Here is a 20525-nt window from a genome sequence, read left to right as displayed (position 1 = left end):
TTTGGGATTTTGTGAATTGTACTATATACAGAAAGCATGTATGACTTATCTTAAAGTGGAATTCCACCCTTAACAAAAAATTACAGCAAAATGCTGCAAAAAAAATCTTCCTCTTCCTTATTCACAGTGGGTCTTCTTCCGCATCCTCTTTCTGGTGGATGGAGCGCGCTGCCTTCTGGGAACTGTGTGTATCCCAGAGAGCATCCGCCCATTCACAAAGCGACACGAGCCTCGCGCATGCGCAGTGAAGCCGCAAGCTTCACTTCCTGTTTCCCTTACTGAGGATGGCGGCGCCGGGACCTGCAATGATCGGAAACCGGCAATGGTGGGCATTATCGTGGGGGCCTAGGACAGGTAAGTGTCCTTATTTAAAGTCAGAAGCTACAGTGTTTGTAGCTGCTGACTTAAAAAAAAAATTGCAGGTGGAATCCCGCTTTAAGATAACTGTATAACATTGCAAAGAAAGAAACATAAATACAAATGATGCAACTTTTAGGTTATAGCTTTGGGAATAAAAGTAAAAAAATAAATATATATATATACCTTTTCTTCTCCCTTATTTCCGTGTATGTCATTTATTCATTCATCCCTCGCACTCCCTGTTTGGGAGTAGATAGAGAGTGAATACATTATAGTATGCTTTACTTGTATCAAGTGGGCCTTGGGTTGGGATGCTAGTGAAATGGATATAAGAAACCCAGGGCTTATCAGGCTTTCATGTACTGTAAATATTGTTGTTTGGTATATGTGTGATGAATGGGGGAATTGATGATAACAAGGGAGAAAAAAAGGTTGGAACATACGCTTTGAACTTTTAATTCAGATGTATTCCTTGACTGAACATCTGGTTTATGGGTTTATTTGGGGCATTACAAGCAGCGCTGCTTGTATGAAGTATAGTAGGACTGTCTTATCTATTATAGCAGGTAGACTCCTATAGGCAGTGATTGGGTGGTTATTATTTTGTTATTGCTTTTGTTTAGTGGAGTATATTAGTTCACTTTCCTTGCACAGGCAAGTTTTTTCCCTCTTTTTCTTTTTTCCTCTTCCTCCTTTCCCTTCTATCCTCTTTCTTTTTCCTCTTTCAGACCATTAATACAGGGATTGTGTCTGAACAGAGATTGTGAATCTTGAGAGAAAATGCACAAGTGACAGTAGATGACAAAGTGTTGGTATGTCAGAGATTGGAGAGCAACAGAGACAGTAACATTTTAGAATGAGAGGCCAGGGGATAATAGACGGCTTTACTCACTCTTAATCTATGGATGTGGGGGACACAGGAGTCGATGGTCAGTATGACTTGCGGAGTTCTTAAAGCATTTTTTGATGTGATTATTCTTTTCTTGCTCTCCTGTGCACTGGTAATGCTGGGGTGCTGCTGCCTCCTCCCGAGAAATGACAGTTCGCTGGTGGTAGAGAGGAGCGAGGGGACAAACAGCATCTTCTCTGAGTGAGAGGGTCACTGCGGTGGTGGACTTCCATAGGTTCCTCTTGTTGCTGTGCCATGCTGTGCGGTTCTTGGCTCCAATCTGGTATCTTGACCAGGGGAATACAGAGTTTTCCACAGAATAGTTGTGCATCGTCTGGATGTCTCAAATATGTGACTCGCCCGGCTGACCCTGTGGATAGACAGAAAGGGAATTTCCATCTATACAGAATTTCTCTTTATTTCAGCCTATGACAGAATTTCAGCCTATGACATCTCTCGGGGGATCACTGTCTCTGCCTCTGTGGCAAAGAGCTTGGTGAAGACGCTCTAGTTTGAGTGGAGTCTCTAGGGGTCTTCCCAGTAAGTAATTGAAAATGGCGACTGTGGCTTGTGAGAGCTGACCCGGTTCAACTGTTTCAGGAGGCCTCTGATTCTTATGTTATGTCTGCAACCTCTATTATCTAGGTCTTCTAGATGTCTGTGGAGGTCTCTTAGCTGTAAAGATTGTGCTTCTAGGGTCTGCTGTGCCACGTGAAAAGCAATGTCTTGGTGTTCTGTGATTTCATCCACTTCTTCTACTCATAAGGTTACTGCTTGTATGTCTAGCCGAAGGTCTGATATAGCTGCAGCTAATGTGTCCTTTATGTCAGTCGCTACTTTTTTCAGCTCTTCGAGGCTAAGAGATTTAGCAGCCGGGGTGTGTAGGTCGAATGGCTGTGTGCTTGAGGCTCGCCTGGGGCTCCTACTTACTTCCCTGGAGGATCTTGCGGTGGGTATTGTCAAGAGGAAGATGAGAGACACCAGACCCAACAATGCAGATGAGCTGAAATCCACTATCAAAGCAACCTGGGCTTCCATAACACCTCAGCAGTGCCACAGGCTGATCACCTCCATGCCATGCCGCATTGATGCAGTGATACATGCAAAAGGAGCCCCAAACAAGTATTGAGTGCATACTATACATGTACATGGACATAGTTTTCAGTAAGCCAATATTTCTGTATTAAAAATCCTTTTTGTTAATTGGTCTTATGTAATATTCTAAATTTCTGAGATACTGAATTTGGGTTTTTCACCCATTTCACGCCATCAAAATTAAAAGAAAGAAATGCTTGAAATATATCACTCTGTGTGTAAGGCATCTACAGTGGGGATCGAACGTTTGGGCACCCCAGGTAAAAATTTGTATTAATGTGCATAACGAAGCCAAGGAAAGATGGAAAAATCTCCAAAAGGCATCAAATTACAGATTAGACATTCTTATAATATGTCAAATAAAAGTTAGATTTTATTTCCATCATTTACACTTTCAAAATTACAGAAAACAAAAAAATGGCTTCTGCAAAAGTTTGGGCACCCTGCAGAATTTATAGCATGCACTGACCCCTTTGCAAAGCTGAGACCTGCCAGTGTCATGGATTGTTCTCAAGACCAGATGATGTCAATCTCAAAGGTTTTAAATGCCCAGACTAATCTGACCTTGCCCCAACAATCAGCACCATGGGTTCTTCTAAGCAGTTGTCTAGAAAACTGAAACTGAAAATAGTTGACGCTCACAAAGCTGGAGAAGGCTATAAGAAGATAGCAAAGCGTTTTTTTCATGGTTTTGCCATGGCCTTCACAATCTCCTGACCTCAACATAATTGAAAATCTATGGATAGACCTTAAAAGAGCAGTGCGTGACAGACAGCCCAGAAGTCTCAAAGAACTGGAAGACTTTTGTAAGGAAGAATGGGCAAATATACCTCAAACAAGAATTGAAAGACTATTGGCTGGCTACAAAAAGCGTTTACAAGCTGTGATACTTGCCAAAGGGGGCAGTACAAGATATTTACTCTGTAGGGTGCCCAAACTTTTGCAGATGCCATTTTTTTGTTTTCTGCAATTTTGAAAGTGTAAATGATGGAAATAAAATCTAACTTTTTTTGACTTATAAGAATGTCTAATCTGTAATTTCATTAGTGTTGCTCACGAATATTCGTATTGCGAATATTCGGCTTGAATATGGCATATTCGAGTATTCGCGATATATTTCGAATTTCGCGGTGAATATTCGCTATTCCGAATATTCACATTTTTTCAATTTTATTTTTAAAACAGATCACATCCTATCGACGTCTAAAAGCATTGCTGGTATGATTAGAGACCCTGGGCCGAGTAGCTAAGCTGAGGCGATCCTTTTATGTTGCCGAATATAAAAAAAAAATTGCGAATTTTCGCTAATGCGAATGCGAAAATGATTGCGAATTTTCGATAACTGTGGTAGGAGAACTCTTATTGTCTCTGATGCAAAAGGGGTGGGCTTTGTGTATGTTTCTGTTATGAATATTTGTATGTTTGATATTATTTTTTTTTGTAAGAAGGAAAAAATTGCGCATACCTTAAAAAAAGGGGAGAATACAGCAGCAACTCAAAAATGTTATACAACATAAATTAATACAAGACAGAAAATGGAGTCGCTCTACAAGAATAAAAAATATGTCTAGTGACAAGACATGTGGGCAAATTATAAAATAAGCAAGCGCAAATAACTTGTGAAATACACAGTGAAACAAATATATAAAGAAATATAGTCCCAATAATAGAAAAATAATCTTTCATAAAAATTTCTTTGATATGTGAAGTGAAAAAAAGTCCAAAGCATGATGCAGCATGAACGTGTTCAATCTTCAAGGTGTTTGATTGACAAACGGCTGTGACAGATGGATAGAGTAAAGAATCACCACCAATGCAAAACACTTTTTATTTTCTATTGTAAAATATCAAGAATATTCTCAGCCAATCAGAGTGCTCCTTCCGCATTTGCCGAATATTCGCAATTATTTTGTATTGTAAAATATCAAGAATATTCTGAGCCAATCAGAGTGCTCCTTCCGCATTTGCCGAATATTCGCAATTATTTTGTATTGTAAAATATCAAGAATATTCTGAGCCAATCAGAGTGCTCCTTCCGCATTTGCCGAATATTCGCAATTATTTTGTATTGTAAAATATCACGAATATTCTGAGCCAATCAGAGTGCTCCTAGCGCTGTTGTCGAAATTTCGCCATCAATATCGCATTTGCATTTTGCGAAATTTCGATAAAATATCACGAATATTCTGAGCCAATCAGAGTGCTCCTACAGCATTTGTCGAAATTGCGCAGTAAATATCGCATTCGCATTTTGCGAAATTTCGAAAAAATATCAAGAATATTCTGAGCCAATCAGAGTGCTCCTACCGCAGTTATCGAAATTTCGCAATTATTTTCGCATTCGCAATAGCGAAAATTCGCAATCATTTCATTTCGATAAAATATCACGAATATTCGAATTTAGCGAATATATCTCGAATATTCGACTATATATTCGAGATATATCGCGAAATCGAATATGGCGTATTCTGCTCAACACTAAATTTCATGGCTTTTGGAGATTTTTCCATCTTTCCTTGGCTTTCGTTATGCACATTAATACAAATTTTTACCTGGGGTGCCCAAACTTTCGATCCCCACTGTATATAAATATATGAGTTTGACTTTTCGAATTGAATTACTGAAACAAATTAAAGGGGTTGTAAACCCTTGTGGTTTTCACCTTAATGCATTCTATGCATTGAGGAGAAAAACCTTCTCTGATGCTGTAGCCTCCCAGACCCCCCCCCCCCCCCCCCGTTTTACTTACCCGAGCCCTGTTTTTCTCACCCTGGGGATGAGCACACCAGCTATGGCTGGTGTCTCGTGTCCTGATTGGATAGATTGATAGCAGCGCAGCCATTGGCTCCCGCTGCTGTCAATCAAATCCAATGACGTGGATTCGGGGGGGGGCCAGTCTAGCTTTAGGTGTCAATAGATGCAGAAGCAGGACATGGGAGCATGCCCCACGGTTGTCCCGAAGGAGAGCGCTTCTTTGACAGGGCACACAAAAAGAGGAGGAGCCACGAGCACTGCTGAGGGACCCAAGAAGAGGAGGATCGGGGCCACTCTGTGCAAAACCAACTGCACAGTGGAGGTAAGTATGACATTTTTATTATATATAAAAAAAAAACAAGGGTTTAGTAACTTTTTGATCATATTCTAATTTATGATATGCATCTTTATAAAGAAGATCTCTTTCAAGTCAAGTCACTGATTTAATATTGGGACTTTGTATACATTATATAACTTTTGCTAAACTATCACAGTGAAGCGCTGCACACCCCTTGTTGTTTTTTCATTCCATATGTGGTTGCCATATTGCTTTATATATATATATATATATATATATATATATATATATATATATATATATATATATATATATATATATACAGTGGGGATTGAAAGTTTGGGCACCCCAGGTAAAAAAAAATATTAATGTGCATAACGAAGCCAAGGAAAGATGGAAAAATCTCCAAAAGGTATCAAATTACAAATTAGACATTCTTATAATATGTCAAAAAAAGTTAGATTTTATTTCCATCATTTACACTTTCAAAATTACAGAAAACAAAAAAATTACGTCTGCAAAAGTTTGGGCACCCTGCAGAGTTAATATCTTGTACTGCCCCCTTTGGCAAGTATCACAGCTTGTGAACGCTTTTTGTAGCCAGCCAAGAGTCTTTCAATTCTTGTTTGAGGTATCTTTGCCCATTCTTCCTTACAAAAGTCTTCCAGTTCTTTGAGATTTCTGGGCTGTCTGTGACGCACTGCTCTTTTAAGGTCTGTCCATAAATTTTCAATTATGTTGAGGTCAGGAGATTGTGAAGGCCATGGCAAAACCTTCAGTTTACGCCTCTTGATGTAATCCCCCATGGATTTCGAGGTGTGTTTAGGATCATTATCCATTTGTAGAAGCCATCCTCTCTTTAACTTCAGGTTATTCACAGATGGCATCAAGTTACCATCCAAAATTTGCTGAAATTTTATTGAATCCATTTTTCCTTCTACTCGTGAAATGTTCCCTGTGCCACTGGCTGCAATACAACCCCAAAGCATGATTGATACAACCCAATGCTTAACAGTTGGACAGAGGTTCTTTTCATTAAATTCTGTGCCCTTTCTTCTCCAAACGTACCTTTGCTCATTCCGGCCAAAAAGTTCTATTTTAACCTCATCGGTCCACAGAACTTGTTTCCAAAATGCATTCGGCTTGTCTATATGTTCATTTGCAAAGTTCAAACGCTGATTTTTGTGGTGAGGACGTAGAAGAGGTTTTCTTCTGATGACTCTTCCATGAAGACCATATTTGTACAAGTATCTCTTTATAGTGGAATAGTGTACCACAACTCCAGTGTCTGCCAGATCTTTCTGGAGGGATCGTGCAGTCAAACGTGGGTTTTGAATTGCTTTTCTCACAATCCTGCAAGCTGTTCTGTCTGATATTTTTCTTGGTCTTCCAGATCTTGCTTTAACTTCCACTGTTCCTGATGACTGCCATTTCTTAATTACATTCCGAACAGAGGATATTGACATCTGAAAATGCTTTGCTATCTTCTTATAGCCTTCTCCAGCTTTGTGAGCGTCAACTATTTTCAGTTTCAGTTTTCTAGACAACTGCTTAGAAGAACCCATGGTGCTGATTGTTGGGGCAAGGTCAAATGAGTCTGGGCATTTAAAACCTTTGAGATTGACATCACCTGGTCTTCCCAGACGATGATTGAGAACAATACATGACACTGGCAGGTCTCAGCTTTGCAAAGGGGTCAGTGCATGCTATAAATTCTGCAGGGTGCCCAAACTTTTGCAGACGCCATTTTTTTGTTTTCTGTAATTTTGAAAGTGTAAATGATGGAAATAAAATCTAACTTTTTTTGACATATTATAAGAATGTCTAATCTGTAATTTGATGCCTTTTGGAGATTTTTCCATCTTTCCTTGGCTTCGTTATGCACATTAATACAAATTTTTACCTGGGGTGCCCAAACTTTCGATCCCCACTGTATATATATATCAAAGTGAAGTTTACCTTTAAGCACTATGACAGAGAAATTTGACAGGGAACAATACTTTTTGCTACCTTGCTCTTCATACATAAGCCCCCGTGGAGTTGATTTACTAAAGGCAAATAGGCTGTTCACTTTGCAAGGGAAATTGCACTTTCCTCAGGCCTTCATGAGTGAGGTGAATTTCCACTGTGGAATGAATACTTGTTTGCACATGATTGGATGATGAAAGTCACCAGAGCTTCACCTTATTCACTAAGCTTTTTTTCCCTTGCAAAATGAACAGTCTATTTGCCTTTAGTAATCGACTCCTATGTCCCTATTCCAGTCAGAATATTTCAGGGTGTATTTAGAGGTTCCTTGTTTAAAGTGTATCTAAACCCCAAAAACAATATATATATATATATATATATATATATATATATATATATATATATATATATATATATATATATATATATATATATATATATAATATTGCAGCTTACTAGTCCTGGGTGTGGGTTAACCTACTTTTCTTTACACGCTCCTGTACCTGGGTGGCTATGCTACTCCTTCATTGTATCTATGGTTGTCACCCTAGTTTGCCCTCCTGATATGGACTACATACATGTTTATATCTCTTTATCTTTATTACATGGGGGGCAGATCAATTGATGGTTTATAAAAGATAGCTAGGAAGGATGATATTTTTCGGTGCACCTCACAGGAAGTGCGAAGGACATGGCATTTCTGGCAAGATCAATGGGTATTTTCTGTGTTTGCTTGAAAAAAAAAACAATGCAGCTACAACATCTCAAGGCCTGTAAACTGCAGTATATTACATTATTGTTTTGGGGTTTTATTATCCTTAAAGCATGTTCTGTAAGTGACCAAACCCATGAGAAGAATGAACTAAGAAATTACACCAGGGCTTCAAGCACTTACCTTCATAACTATTTCAGTTCCATGGATCTGCTGTGCCACTGTTTTAATAATGCCAATTACAATGTCCTGCAGTCCTTCTCTTTCTGAGTAGTAATGCAAAATAAGGCCTTTTCCTTTCTCTGCATCAGTGCACCTAAATGATGGAGCACGCATACCTGGATAAATGGTACCAAGATGATCATGCAGAGCATCTAAGTTCTGTAAATAGAAAAGTAAACATTGTGAGTCTTTTTATTCCACAAATACCTAACCTAAAGGGATTTTCCAATGAAATTGGAGTTCCCACCTGTGAGCCCCTCAAAGTGTTAACTAAGCGGGAAACTCTTCCTACAGCTCTCAATTTCTACCTGCAGGTGGCATTTGGTATTGTATATTAACAATAAGATGCCATCATTCTATGTAGACTACATGCTGTCAAACATTGCAAACAACAGGAGGTTTGTTTATAATGGGATTGTGGGAGACACATTTTATTTGTTACTACAAAGAGGGGACCTAGAAAACATCCATATTGGATAATTACTTCTTTATTATTGTTAATGCTTAACCACTTAAGACCCGGACCATTATGCAGGTTAAGGACCTGGCCGTTTTTTGCGATTCGGCACTGCGTCGCTTTAACTGACAATTGCGCGGTCGTGCAACGTGACTCCAAAACAAAATTAACGTCCTTTTTTACTACAAATAGAGCTTTCTTTTGGTGGTATTTGATCACCTCTGCGGTTTTTATTTTTTGCGCTATAAACAAAAAAAAGCGTCAATTTTGAAAAAAATATATATTTTTTACTTGTTGCTATAATAAATAGCCCAATTTAAAAAAAAATAAAAAATTCTCAGTCTAGGCCGATATGTTTGGTAAAAAAAAAAATCGCAATACGGTTTGCGCAAAAGTTATAGCGCCTACAAAATAGGGGACAGAATTATAATTTTTTTATAATTTTTTTTTTTACTAGTAATGGCGGCGATCTGCGATTTTTATTGGGACTGCGACATTATGGCGGACACATCGGACACGTTTGACACATTTTTGGCACCATTCACATTTATACTGCGATCAGTGCTATAAATATGCACTAATTACTGTATAAATGTGACTGGCATGGAAGGGGTTAACACTAGGGGGTGAGGGAGGGGTTAAATGTGTACCCTGCATAGTGTTCTAACTGTGTGTGGAGGGGGACTGACTGGGGGAGGTGACCGATCTGTGTCCCTATGTACAAGAGACACAGATCGGTCTCCTCTCTCCCTGACAGGACATGGATCTGTGTATTTACACACAGATCCATGTCCTTGTCTCTGTAACCGCCGATCGCGGGTGCCTGGGGGACATCACGGCCGCCAGGTACGCGCTTTGGCATCTCAGTGATGCGGCAGGCATGCGCGCACCGCCGGCGCACTCCCCAGTGGCCAGGAGGAGCGGAGGCCGTAAAAAGACGGCCACTCAGAGATTTAAAGCCACCCTGCGGCCGTACAAAGTCGTACGGCCGTCGGGAAGTGGTTAAAGCACCTCTGTATTCATTAACAAATTGTTATATTTTTTTTTTTAACTACAAGCAGTTTAAGACAAGAGAAGAGTGCAGAGTAGCAGAGAGATAAGCTCATCAGTCTGCTGCTTCTCCTTTCACTGGCGATTCATGGGGCTGGACAAGGGATTAGACCTTGAAGTGTTACTGAACTGCAGCAGAGAAAAATCAGGTTTCCAACTCTGTTAGACGGGACTGTGCTGCATGGAAAAAGCTGTGTAAATCTCAAACTGAATGGACAAAAATACAAATCCTTGGGCAGGTAAACAGTCCCCATATATGTATTTCATTCATGTATTTAGCTGCTTGCCTGGAGTTTAACTTAAAAGTGTTACTAAACCCACAACAGTAAAAGTCAGTCAGTGTATATGCGGCATAGCATGCTTGTTATACTCACTATGGAACTTAATGGGATAATCCTATGCATTGTGTAAAAACGCTGTGTTATCCTGTATGCACAGATCTCCCCCTCCTATCTGGGGAAAACAAGCTAACACAGGCAGGGTAGCCAACCTGCACATGATCAGTTGTGTATTTTATGCTGGAGAGAATATTTACTTGTTTTCTTAAAGCTAGTCAGGTCACATGATATTGGCATCACACATGTGGGCGTGTATACAGGCTGTAGTGAAAATCTCCTCCTTTCTGGCAGTATTTTAATGTAAAAAGAAGATTTATAAGCTGTGAGCACTGTGGGGGGGGTGAACAATTTTTATGTCACTGGGTTTAGTAACACTTTAGGTCTATATTTGAAAGCTTGTTCTTGTGATTCCATTAAGCGTTCTAACCACAGTTCTTTAAAAATAAGTACATATCACTCAATTCATTTGCACTTGCATTTCACCATAATACCAGCAATATACCAGTCTTAAAAGCACACAAGAGACCTCTTAACAGAGATAAGATTCACTGACTGTCATTTTGCTTTTCAGAACTGCTATCGATTTTCATAATGTTTAAGAAATAAGATAGCTTGGCTATTCATTTCCTATCTGTGGTCAATATAAATATAGCACTTAAACTCTGCTATAACCAACGCCAATTAGCTTGGAACTTTCCATTTAGTTTCCTGATATGTTTGCTTGTTGGCAATGTTAATGCGTGATTTACAAAACAGGAACTGTTTTCTGACCTGCAAAAATTCTCTGACATTGGATCCAAGGACACGCAGGATTGTGTCATAGCCAGATTCTTGGCAAAAAACGAAAAACATATTTCCAAACATTTGGAGAATATCCCCAGCATTGAGATCTGCATGACATTTCAGGAAAAAAAAAAAGAATTAGCATAACAAATTTATACAGAACAATACATATTGTATTAGTGCTAGTTAAAGGGCTAAACACAATAGAGGTTGAAGATTTTTTTTTTTCCCATCACTGCTGTCATGAATAGTAAACCAGTAAAAAAAAACTGACAAAGAACAAGAACAAGTGATACAAAGTGACTTGAGGGCAGGGTTAACGTTTACAAATTACGGAACATTCTACCAGTTGCCATAACAAAGAATACATCTGTAGTCAGGCACACCGCTAGATTGTTAGTACAGTGTCGTAGCCAATGTTATTCAAATTCTAAGTATAAAAGCCATCTCTCATGAAAGGTCATGTTATTTTATTTTATTTCTACAAAATAGTAGCCCTTCTTTTAGAATCACTTTGCAATAAGCCATTCCTAGCTAAACACATTAATTTATATAACAATTAAGATTTTTAAGTATGTTGGAAACACGCTTTGCCTTTATATAGATGCCTCTTGTAGTAAATAAGGCTCCAAATGTTTATATAAATGCATATTTTATGACTGCAGAACTTTTAAGCAACTGTTGGTTTGCTTCAAATCTTCATTCATGCAGAAAGGAACTTCAGTAATAGTCACGAGAACAGATTATGTAAATAGACTCAATATCCAAAATTCACAAAGACATTTTCACATAAAATTATCAGTTTCATTTACGACTGAAGATAGCAGGCCAACCTTTGTGTTTAAAAATATTAATTTGTTGTTACATTTCTCCTATAATCTCCTTACTGGTCAAATTGCTGCTGCATACCTGAATTTTTAGACTAAAAGGTGCGCAAAACCAATATCACTGTTGTGATCAACACAAAAACGTGTGCGTCAAAAAATTAAAAATTAACTCTTATTAAACAATAATGAACAATGTGCATCAAATACATTTTGAAATATCAGTCCCATAACATATAATTCACTTATGCATAACAAAGAAATAAACTTCAAAGAGAAACATATAAAAGTCCAAACGTAAAATCTTGAAAATTATGAAAGTCCAGGTGTAAGAATTCCAAACCCCCTCACAGACAAGTGTGCCAGTTTCCTTACCACACAGTAATGATCTCCAAATGATAAAAGATCCACCGCACAGAAATCATTAAATTTAGGGGGCCACCACTCAGGATACCAGCGCCTCCACGATCCTTCACTGGTTATCCAAAGCCAGGACTTAAAAGTAATAATGGGTAGGAAAAACAACAAAGCACCATAATGGGTAGGAAAAACAACAAAGCACCATAGAGTAGTATGCTAAAACCACATTATTTATTCAAAGTAGATATACTCACAAGAGTAACACAGGCAAAACACACACATTTTTGTGTTGATCACTACAGAGGTATTGGTTTTGTGCACCTTTTTAGAATAATTATTCTTGCAATTACTTTGTGTCCAGAATTGAGGTTGCTGCATTACCTCTTTTTGTACTAAGCAAACAGTGTTTCTGTATTTATATACCATAATATAGCCTTGATCAGTCCAACTTCAGTGGGGAATCTGCATTCACTGAAAGCAGAACTGGCATCAAAAAGCAAGGTCCGTTTATTACATCATGTTCTCCCCAACCCTTGCAAAATGTTGCAAAATAGCAAGAAAAAGAGAAAAAAAATTGAATTATATTCACCTTCCATCCAGCTTCTGCCTAGGTAAGGTAATAACATGCTCTTTCTGGTAGATCCTGGGAGCGATGAGGATCCCAGATCTTTACAAGAAGTGCTCCTGCACAATGATGTCATCCTCTCATGTGCAAAAGCTTTTTTTTTTTACTTTCTTTTACAGCTATCATGCAGAGTTGTGTTAAGGTGATAAGGAACATGATTTATTAAGCAAACTTTGATTTTTAGTGCAAGGTCCACTTTCAGTATGAAGATTCCCCTAGTAAAAGCAGAATTAGCTTTTTGCCCCTTCAAAGACAAACTTCAGCGGTTTATGTAAAGATAGGAGCACCACAGGATTCACCACCTAAGGCCTCATACACACGATAGGTTAAACAGAGGACATCGGTCTGATGGACCATTTTCATCGGTCAAAACCGGTCATGTGTGGGCCCCATAGGTTATTTAACCATCGGTTAAAAAAAAGCCAACTTGCTTTAAATTTAACCAATGGATTCCTAACCGATGAGAAAAAAACGATCGTTTGGAGGCACAACCATTAGTTAAAAATCCACACATGCTCAGAATCAAGTCGACGCATGCTTGGAAGCATTGAACTTCGTTTTTTTCAGCACGTCGCGTTCTGACACAATCGTTTTTTTAACCGATGGTGTGTAGGCGCGACGGACCATCAGTCAGCTTCATCGGTTAACCGATGAAAACGGTCCATCAGACCGTTCTCATCTGATTGACTGATCGTGTGTACGAGGATTAATACATCCCTGTCCACATAAAATATAAGTCACAATACTGGCAAGAGTTTCACAACCAATCAACTATAACCAGGTCATTGGAAGTCAAGAATTTGTTTCATTCATTGGGTTCCTGTGCTTGGAGTTATTTTACTGAATAATCTTTTGAAATTAAAAACATAAGAATAGATCACTCAAGCCAATGTAAAGAAGAAAGCTTGCCCCATGGAACCTAATTGTCACCGAGTGGTCAATTTTGACATATTAGCTTAGGGTAGTTTTAGAGTTAAGAGAAAAGCAGGAGTGGAAATATAGGATGTCTGACTTTGTAAATGATTTCCATTCAACCTGGAAGTACAAAGCTTACTGGTGTACATTGTCTGCAGAGAACTCACTCATCAGTGAAATCATAATCCAAGTAATTATAAATATAACAATATATTTCCATGATGGGGTCACAGAGGGTTGTGAGGATGAGGGAATGTTGAACTTGGCTCGAGAATACTTTAATTTTCCAAGTATTCAGCAGTTTTCTTGGAAATATATTTATCCAGTCTATTAACAAATCATTTGATTTGTTTTATATTATTCTATCTCTTAAAGAGGGCCTCTCAATAACTTTACAAGTGTCCATAAATGCACTTTTAACATTTTGTAATATCCAGCAACAGTATTATTTTTTGAATGCTCAATATTTTATCTTCAAAAAGCATTCCTTGACTCCAGTTAGTGATCTTCTCTAGGCTAAGATAAATGCAACAATGTGCTGTAGGCAGGTAAAAGCATTCTGCAACTTTGTAACGAGTCACAATCAGGTCTGAGCTGTAAAACTTTTGTAAACACAACCAAAAACTGCACAGACCCCAATATTAACATGATTGTGTCCTCTCCAAGCCAGTGTCACATTCCAGAAGAAAAAAGTGATCATATAAAATGCCTGAATAAAGACGATGCTTTACTTCCAGATAGAAAAGCAGATTAAGGCATTGTTTGGGGGTATGGTAAACTTTGATAAAGCTAATAAATACTTGTATGTATTGTAATTGTATTTAAAAGGAGAACTGAAATTCCACTGTAAGAAACAGTGAACAGGCAGTCCTTTATTGCCGAAGAGACATGCACTCCTCTGCAATAAAATGCCCCTACCTACCTGACTGCTTGCTGGGTTTTTTTTGCGCTGTAAACTGACGTTGGTGCTGACAAGGGACTGTTGGACTGGTAAGTATTTAGCCTTTCGTTTCGCAGTTTAGTTAACATTTAATATGAAAAAATATATTTGATAATAGGTCCACTTTCATAAAATGTATTGTAAAGTAATATAATCTGTAATGTATATGTAGTTCTAAATATTGTTTTTCTCATGAAGTGAAAAAAGAAAAAAGAGGGAGTATTTGACCGTTGTTCCTTAGATATATGCTACTATCACTGTGATGAATAACCTATTATATGCGATGCCCCAGTTGAAGTCCTGTAGGACAAAACGCGTAGGGCTTGGTTTCGCCACTCCCCATATTGCCTCTTTTAATCATTTGTGATCACTTTTAATGTTTACTTTTTGTGGTTTTACAATAAAACCTTTATACTTTTGACCTGCACTATTGGGGCTCTGTTTTTTCTTTTTCCCCATATGTTCTTTGGAGGTTTGGAGTAGTTCCGTTGTGCCTTCATCCCCTCAAGGGGCTTTATCACCATCTCTTCTATCCATTGGATTTGGGGTGGACACCCTGGGAGATCCGGTTTTGGTACACTGTTCCAGGATATCATTCATTTAGGGTCCATTGTTGAAGATCCTTGGTTTCCAATCATCCAGTTCGTGGTTCCTACTGCACAGTCTTCAGTGAAGTCGAGCTGTTTTCCCCTGAGATTTCTACATGATCTGCTGTCGCTGACAGGTAGATCCACTGGTTCCGGTAAGCGCATTCACATCTATATTTAGTTGGAAGGAATGACTGTTTGCCTATGAGGATCTACGTGGTCACACGTTTGTTTTCTTCACCATTCATCCACAAGTCATATTGATGGACTTATTATTATTAATTTTTGTTTTCTTTTTTGTTTGTGGATTTTTGAACACATTTATTCACTCAATATTGGTTGTTGTCACCATTATCACTGGTTCAGTACAGTGATTACACATTAATTTAGCGAGACATCATTGTCTCTCTTGCACCATTAGCGCTACTTTTTTTTTCACATCACTATATAAGCCAATATTCTGACCTTATGAGGACAGGTTGGTCAAAAAAATCTAAAAAGTCTAACAATATTTTAAATATTACATTATATCCAGGGTGGACATTCAACTCTAGAAGCTGTACAATGTGCAAACATGCTTTAACCCTCCTGTCCTTTCAAAGAGATTACTTGGAGCAGAATGAGACACTAGGTAACATAGAAGCTTTGCACACCTCCTCCCTTTACATCCTTTCAACTTAATTGCAATAATAGTTGCAATCGGCACAGAAAAGCAACCCACCCCATCTGCACTGTCTGGACAGGGATGATCCCCTGGTTCATTTAGGGAGCATGAAAGATTTGACAGGGGCTCCTGAACATCTACAAAGCCCTGCCCAGATTCTTGTAGATGTTGGTTGAACTGGATGGACTAGTGTATTTTTTTAACCAGATTAACTATATATATATATATATATATATATATATATATATATATATATATATATATATATATATATATATATATATATATATATATTACTATGTAGATAGTTCAACTTTTCCACTTAAAAATATTCTAACCGCGCACTCCTAGTTTATCCCTTTAACCAGTCCAATCAACATGAGACATACATATTCGAACCATTAAGCTTATTCAATTAGATAGACTTCTCAACCTCAGAGAGATGGAAAACCAGACGCACTAAGCTTCTCTGCCAAAAACAAAATGTAATGTTTTGTCTGGAGTTGGGCACCAGATATAGTTTAGGTATCTAAAATAAAACAAATATTATTCATTTTGGTATAAAATGGATTATATAACAAATCTTTTTATACATTCAAGTAATAGGGTTAATACATTAGATTGGGTATATTAAACACGATGAACACTAAACTAATATTTATGTTTTGTATGGCTGCTGGCAAGCCACAATGCATACTGTTTTCTCATATCTCTTAGGAACTCTTCTCAGAATCCTCAGTTCTACCCTGAGTACTGTTGTTAGCCATGTCTACCTACAGTACATTGACCTACACAACCATTCAACCCCAGGTGGCACTGCAAGACAGATGCCAATTTCAAAACCCCTAGTGTGAACACTTCCTGGACGGAAACAAATCCAGTATATAAATGACTTGCTAGATAAAGGCTAAGTTTATTAAAGGCATAGAATATTAATAGCCTTATTTTTTTTTATTTTTGACATGCTCTTCCTTTCATACTTCCTGAAACAGTTATCACAGCTTCACATGAGTATATATTTTACAGTACTTACTGAGCACTTTGCTTGCTGCCGATACAAGGTCATAGGTTTTAGAGTCATCATAAATTATCCTCACCAAAAATTGACCTTCTTCATCGAGCTGTGCTTCTCTTCTAGAAATGGCAATGAAATTTGTTAGGAAATGTTCATACAAAGCCTCACGTTTAATAGCTTAATTATTGCATTACTGTTCTGGATAAATCTGGTTAAGGTGGATTAACTCAAGCATGTATAACATCTCAGATTATATATTTCTGCAAAAAGACTGTAAAAGCATACCACTGTAATGCCTGAGATGAATATACGGATATGCTGTTAATATAACTCTTTGGGGTTGATTTAACCAGGGCCATTCTCTTTGCAAGGGAACTCATAAACTCCCTTGCTTAGTGAATGTGGTAACCATTTATTTTGCAAAGAATGCCCAATCACATGCAAGAAAAATTAAACAAATTGTATTTTTTCAGGGAAATAGCCCTTTTAGTGTGTAAATTCCCTTGCAAATCGAACAGCTTATTTGCCTTTAGTAAATCAATCTGTGTTCCAATATACATTAAAGGGGAGTTCCGGCCTTTTTTTATGTTTATTAAAAGTCAGCAACTACAAAAAGTGTAGCTGCTAGCTTTTAATAAACATACACTTACCTGTGCCACGATCCAGCGACTTGCCACTGGGAGCTTCGTTCCGATCCCCCCCCCTTCACCGCCGGCACCTCCACTGCAACTGTGGGCACCTGGCCGTGACAGCTTTCGGCTTTACAGCCAGGCACTCACTGCGCATGCGTGAACGGCGCAGTGCTACCTGATTGGACAGGCGATCGCCTGGGACCTGTCACGTGTCCCAGGTGATCGCCTACAGGGAGGGGCCGTTAAACGGCGATATGACGTATCGCCTTAGTGGTCCCTGGGCGGAAGGAGGAAGTGGGACAGGAAGTGCCACTCCTCCTGAAGCCCCCACTCCCCCCCAAGAAAATTACATGCTAAATGTAGCATGTAAGGGGGCGAGTAGTGGATTAAGCGGAAGTTCTGCTTTTGGGTGGAACTCCGCTCTAACGTGATATTAAGGGTCAAATAAAAAAAACTTCAATGATTTTGCACAGAGCAGCCCCGATCCTCCTCATCTTGGGTCCCCCGGCTAGCACTCGTGGCTCCTCCTTTTCTTTGAGTGCCCCCATAACAAGACGTTTGTTATGGTGGCACTCGTACATGCTAGCTCCTGAGCCCCGTTCTGTGTATCCATAAGACACACAGAATGGGGCCGTCTCCTCCTCACTGGCTGTGATTGACAGCAGCGGGAGTCAATGGCTCCTGCTGCTGTCTCTCAGCCAAAGAGGAGGCAGAGACCCAGGAGAGCAGCCACTCTCATCCATGGCTGGATCGCGATAAGGCGCGGGTAAGTAATAGTAGGTGCTGCGGGAGGAGTTTCGTACTGAAGGTTTTTTACCTTCATGCATAGAATGTATGAAGGTTAAATACCTTCAACCTTTACAACCGCTTTAAAGTGTAACTAAAAGAAAAACTTTTTTTTTTGTTTTGGACAGAGTAGAGAGGGATGAGAACACCTGTCAGTTTTTATTGCTGTCTGTGCCCCTATTAGGTAGAATTCCTTTCTTTATTTGTCCTAATTACTGTTATTCTTAAAAGTGAAAGTAAAAGAAAAATCACAAATTTGGGTTGACAGCAGAACACTAATAGAAGGTAGGGTTGCACCGGTACCGGCGTCGATAATAAGCATTTGCACGAGTATCAGTACTCGTGCAAATGCACCGATACCTGAAACCGATACTTTCAGGCCTTGTACACACGGACCGTTTCCAGCGGATAAATCCTCTGGCGGATTTGGATCTGATGGCTGTACACACCATCAGATCGAAATCCCCGCAGAATACATCCGCAGTGACGTGGCCGCGCCGTCGCCGCGACGATGACGCGGCGACGTGCGCGATCCTGAAGGTAAATACTTCCACGCATGCGCCGAATCATTACGACGCATGCGAGGGATGGGAGCAGACGGACTGATCTGGTGAGTCTGTACAGACGAGCGGACGGACTGATCCGGTGAGTCTGTACAGACGACCGGATCAGTCCGCTGGACTGGATTCAAGCGGATAGATTTCTTAGCATGCTAAGAAATTTTTATCCGCTGGGAATCCGTCGGCTGGATTTTTATCCGCTGGGAAATGTCCGCTCGGACGTACACACGACCGGATCTATCTGCTGGAACTGATCCGCGGATCAATCCCAGCGGATAGATCCGGTCGTGTGTACGAGGCCTTAGACTCGGTTCTTTCAACAGGATTCCCCCACTGACAGTTGAAATGTAAAAAAAAGCTGGCAACTATTGGTCGCCACGTTCTTAACAACCGATGACCCATTTAGCTGTCAGTGGGGTTCCCCTGTTTACAGCTGAAGTGTTAAAGAAGTCCGGTAATTAGAGCTGTTTTTGTTTTATATTTCTATTTTTTTTCATCTACAGATCAGTGGGAAGACCTTCGATCTGCAGATGAAGTCAGTTAGCAACCTCTCAAGTAAAAAAAAATTTTTTTTTTTTTTTTATCAAATGTTCCTCTGTTTAACCCCTTATTAACCTTAATTTACACTAATCTGCCCAAATTAGCTCATTATTCTCCTCAATTTAATTATGTACCTGCTGATTTTTTTTCCTTCTATTTCTATTTTATATACTTCTATTTTATAAACTATTAATAATTAAAACTTTTCTTTTGTTTGCTTTGTTCGTTAATATTTTTACACCTGTTTCATATATTTACACATTTCGGGCCAGATCCACACAGCAGTTACGCTGGCGTATCTATTGATATGCCGCGTAACTTCTAGGTTGCTCCAGCGTATCTTTGTTTTGTATCCACAAAACAAGATACGCCTGAAGCTGGGCTAGATCCGACTGGTGTACGTCTTAGTACGCCGTCGGATCTAAGGTGCATATTTACGCTGGCCGCTAGGTGGTGCTTCCGTCGATTTCTGCGTCGAGTATGCAAATTAGCTAGATACGCCAATCCACAAATGTACGTCCGGCCGGCGCATTTTTTTACGTCGTTTCCGTAAGGCTTTTTTAGGTGTAACGTTACCCCTGCGTATGGACGTCAGGCTAGCGTCAAATTTTCCGTTGTGTACATCGTTTGCGTAAAACGTTCGCGAATAGGGCTTTGCGTAGAATGACGTTCACGCCGAAAGCATTGGCTTGTTGCGGGTTAATTTGGAACATGCGCACTGGGATACCCCCACGGACGGCGCATGCGCCGTTCAGAAAAAACGTCATTTATGTTGGGTCAAGACGTATTAACATAAAACACGCCCACAATTTAGCCATTTGAATTGCGCGCCCTTACACCGACACATTTACACTACGCCACCGTAACTTACAGCGCAAATTCTTTGTGGATATGGGAAATACGCTGTAAGTTACGGCAGCGTAGTGTATCTGAGATACGCTACGCCGGCCGTAAAAATTTGCGGAGGTACGTGGATCTGGCCCTTCACATTGAAAAAAAGCACAAAATGTAAAAACAAAATGTATTTAATTTCTTAATAACTTTTTAATGCTAAGTACAATTGCTGACAGCTGAAGTGTAAACAAAACAGTTGCAGTAGGTATTGGTATCGACGAGTACTAAAAAAGTATCGGTACTCATACTCGTAAAAA

The 20525-nt window shown here is 39.2% G+C and overlaps 1 protein-coding gene across 1 annotated transcript in view; it reads right to left on the bottom strand.

The window, feature by feature from the left end:
• Positions 1-20525, bottom strand: part of GUCY1B1 (guanylate cyclase 1 soluble subunit beta 1) — a 97231-nt gene that overhangs the window by 53232 nt on the left and 23474 nt on the right. Inside the window, exons 3-5 of the mRNA XM_040332162.1 lie at positions 16875-16975; positions 10915-11033; positions 8260-8457 (exon numbers count right to left, since the gene is read on the bottom strand). Coding sequence (XP_040188096.1) covers positions 8260-8457; positions 10915-11033; positions 16875-16975 — 418 coding nt within the window. The remainder of the gene's footprint in view (positions 1-8259; positions 8458-10914; positions 11034-16874; positions 16976-20525) is intronic.

Source organism: Rana temporaria, chromosome 1 (assembly GCF_905171775.1).
Source record: "Rana temporaria chromosome 1, aRanTem1.1, whole genome shotgun sequence".
In the NCBI taxonomy this organism is placed as follows: domain Eukaryota; kingdom Metazoa; phylum Chordata; class Amphibia; order Anura; family Ranidae; genus Rana; species Rana temporaria.
The sequence above is the reverse complement of the archived record's forward strand: the minus strand, read 5'-3'. Positions and strand labels throughout refer to the sequence as shown.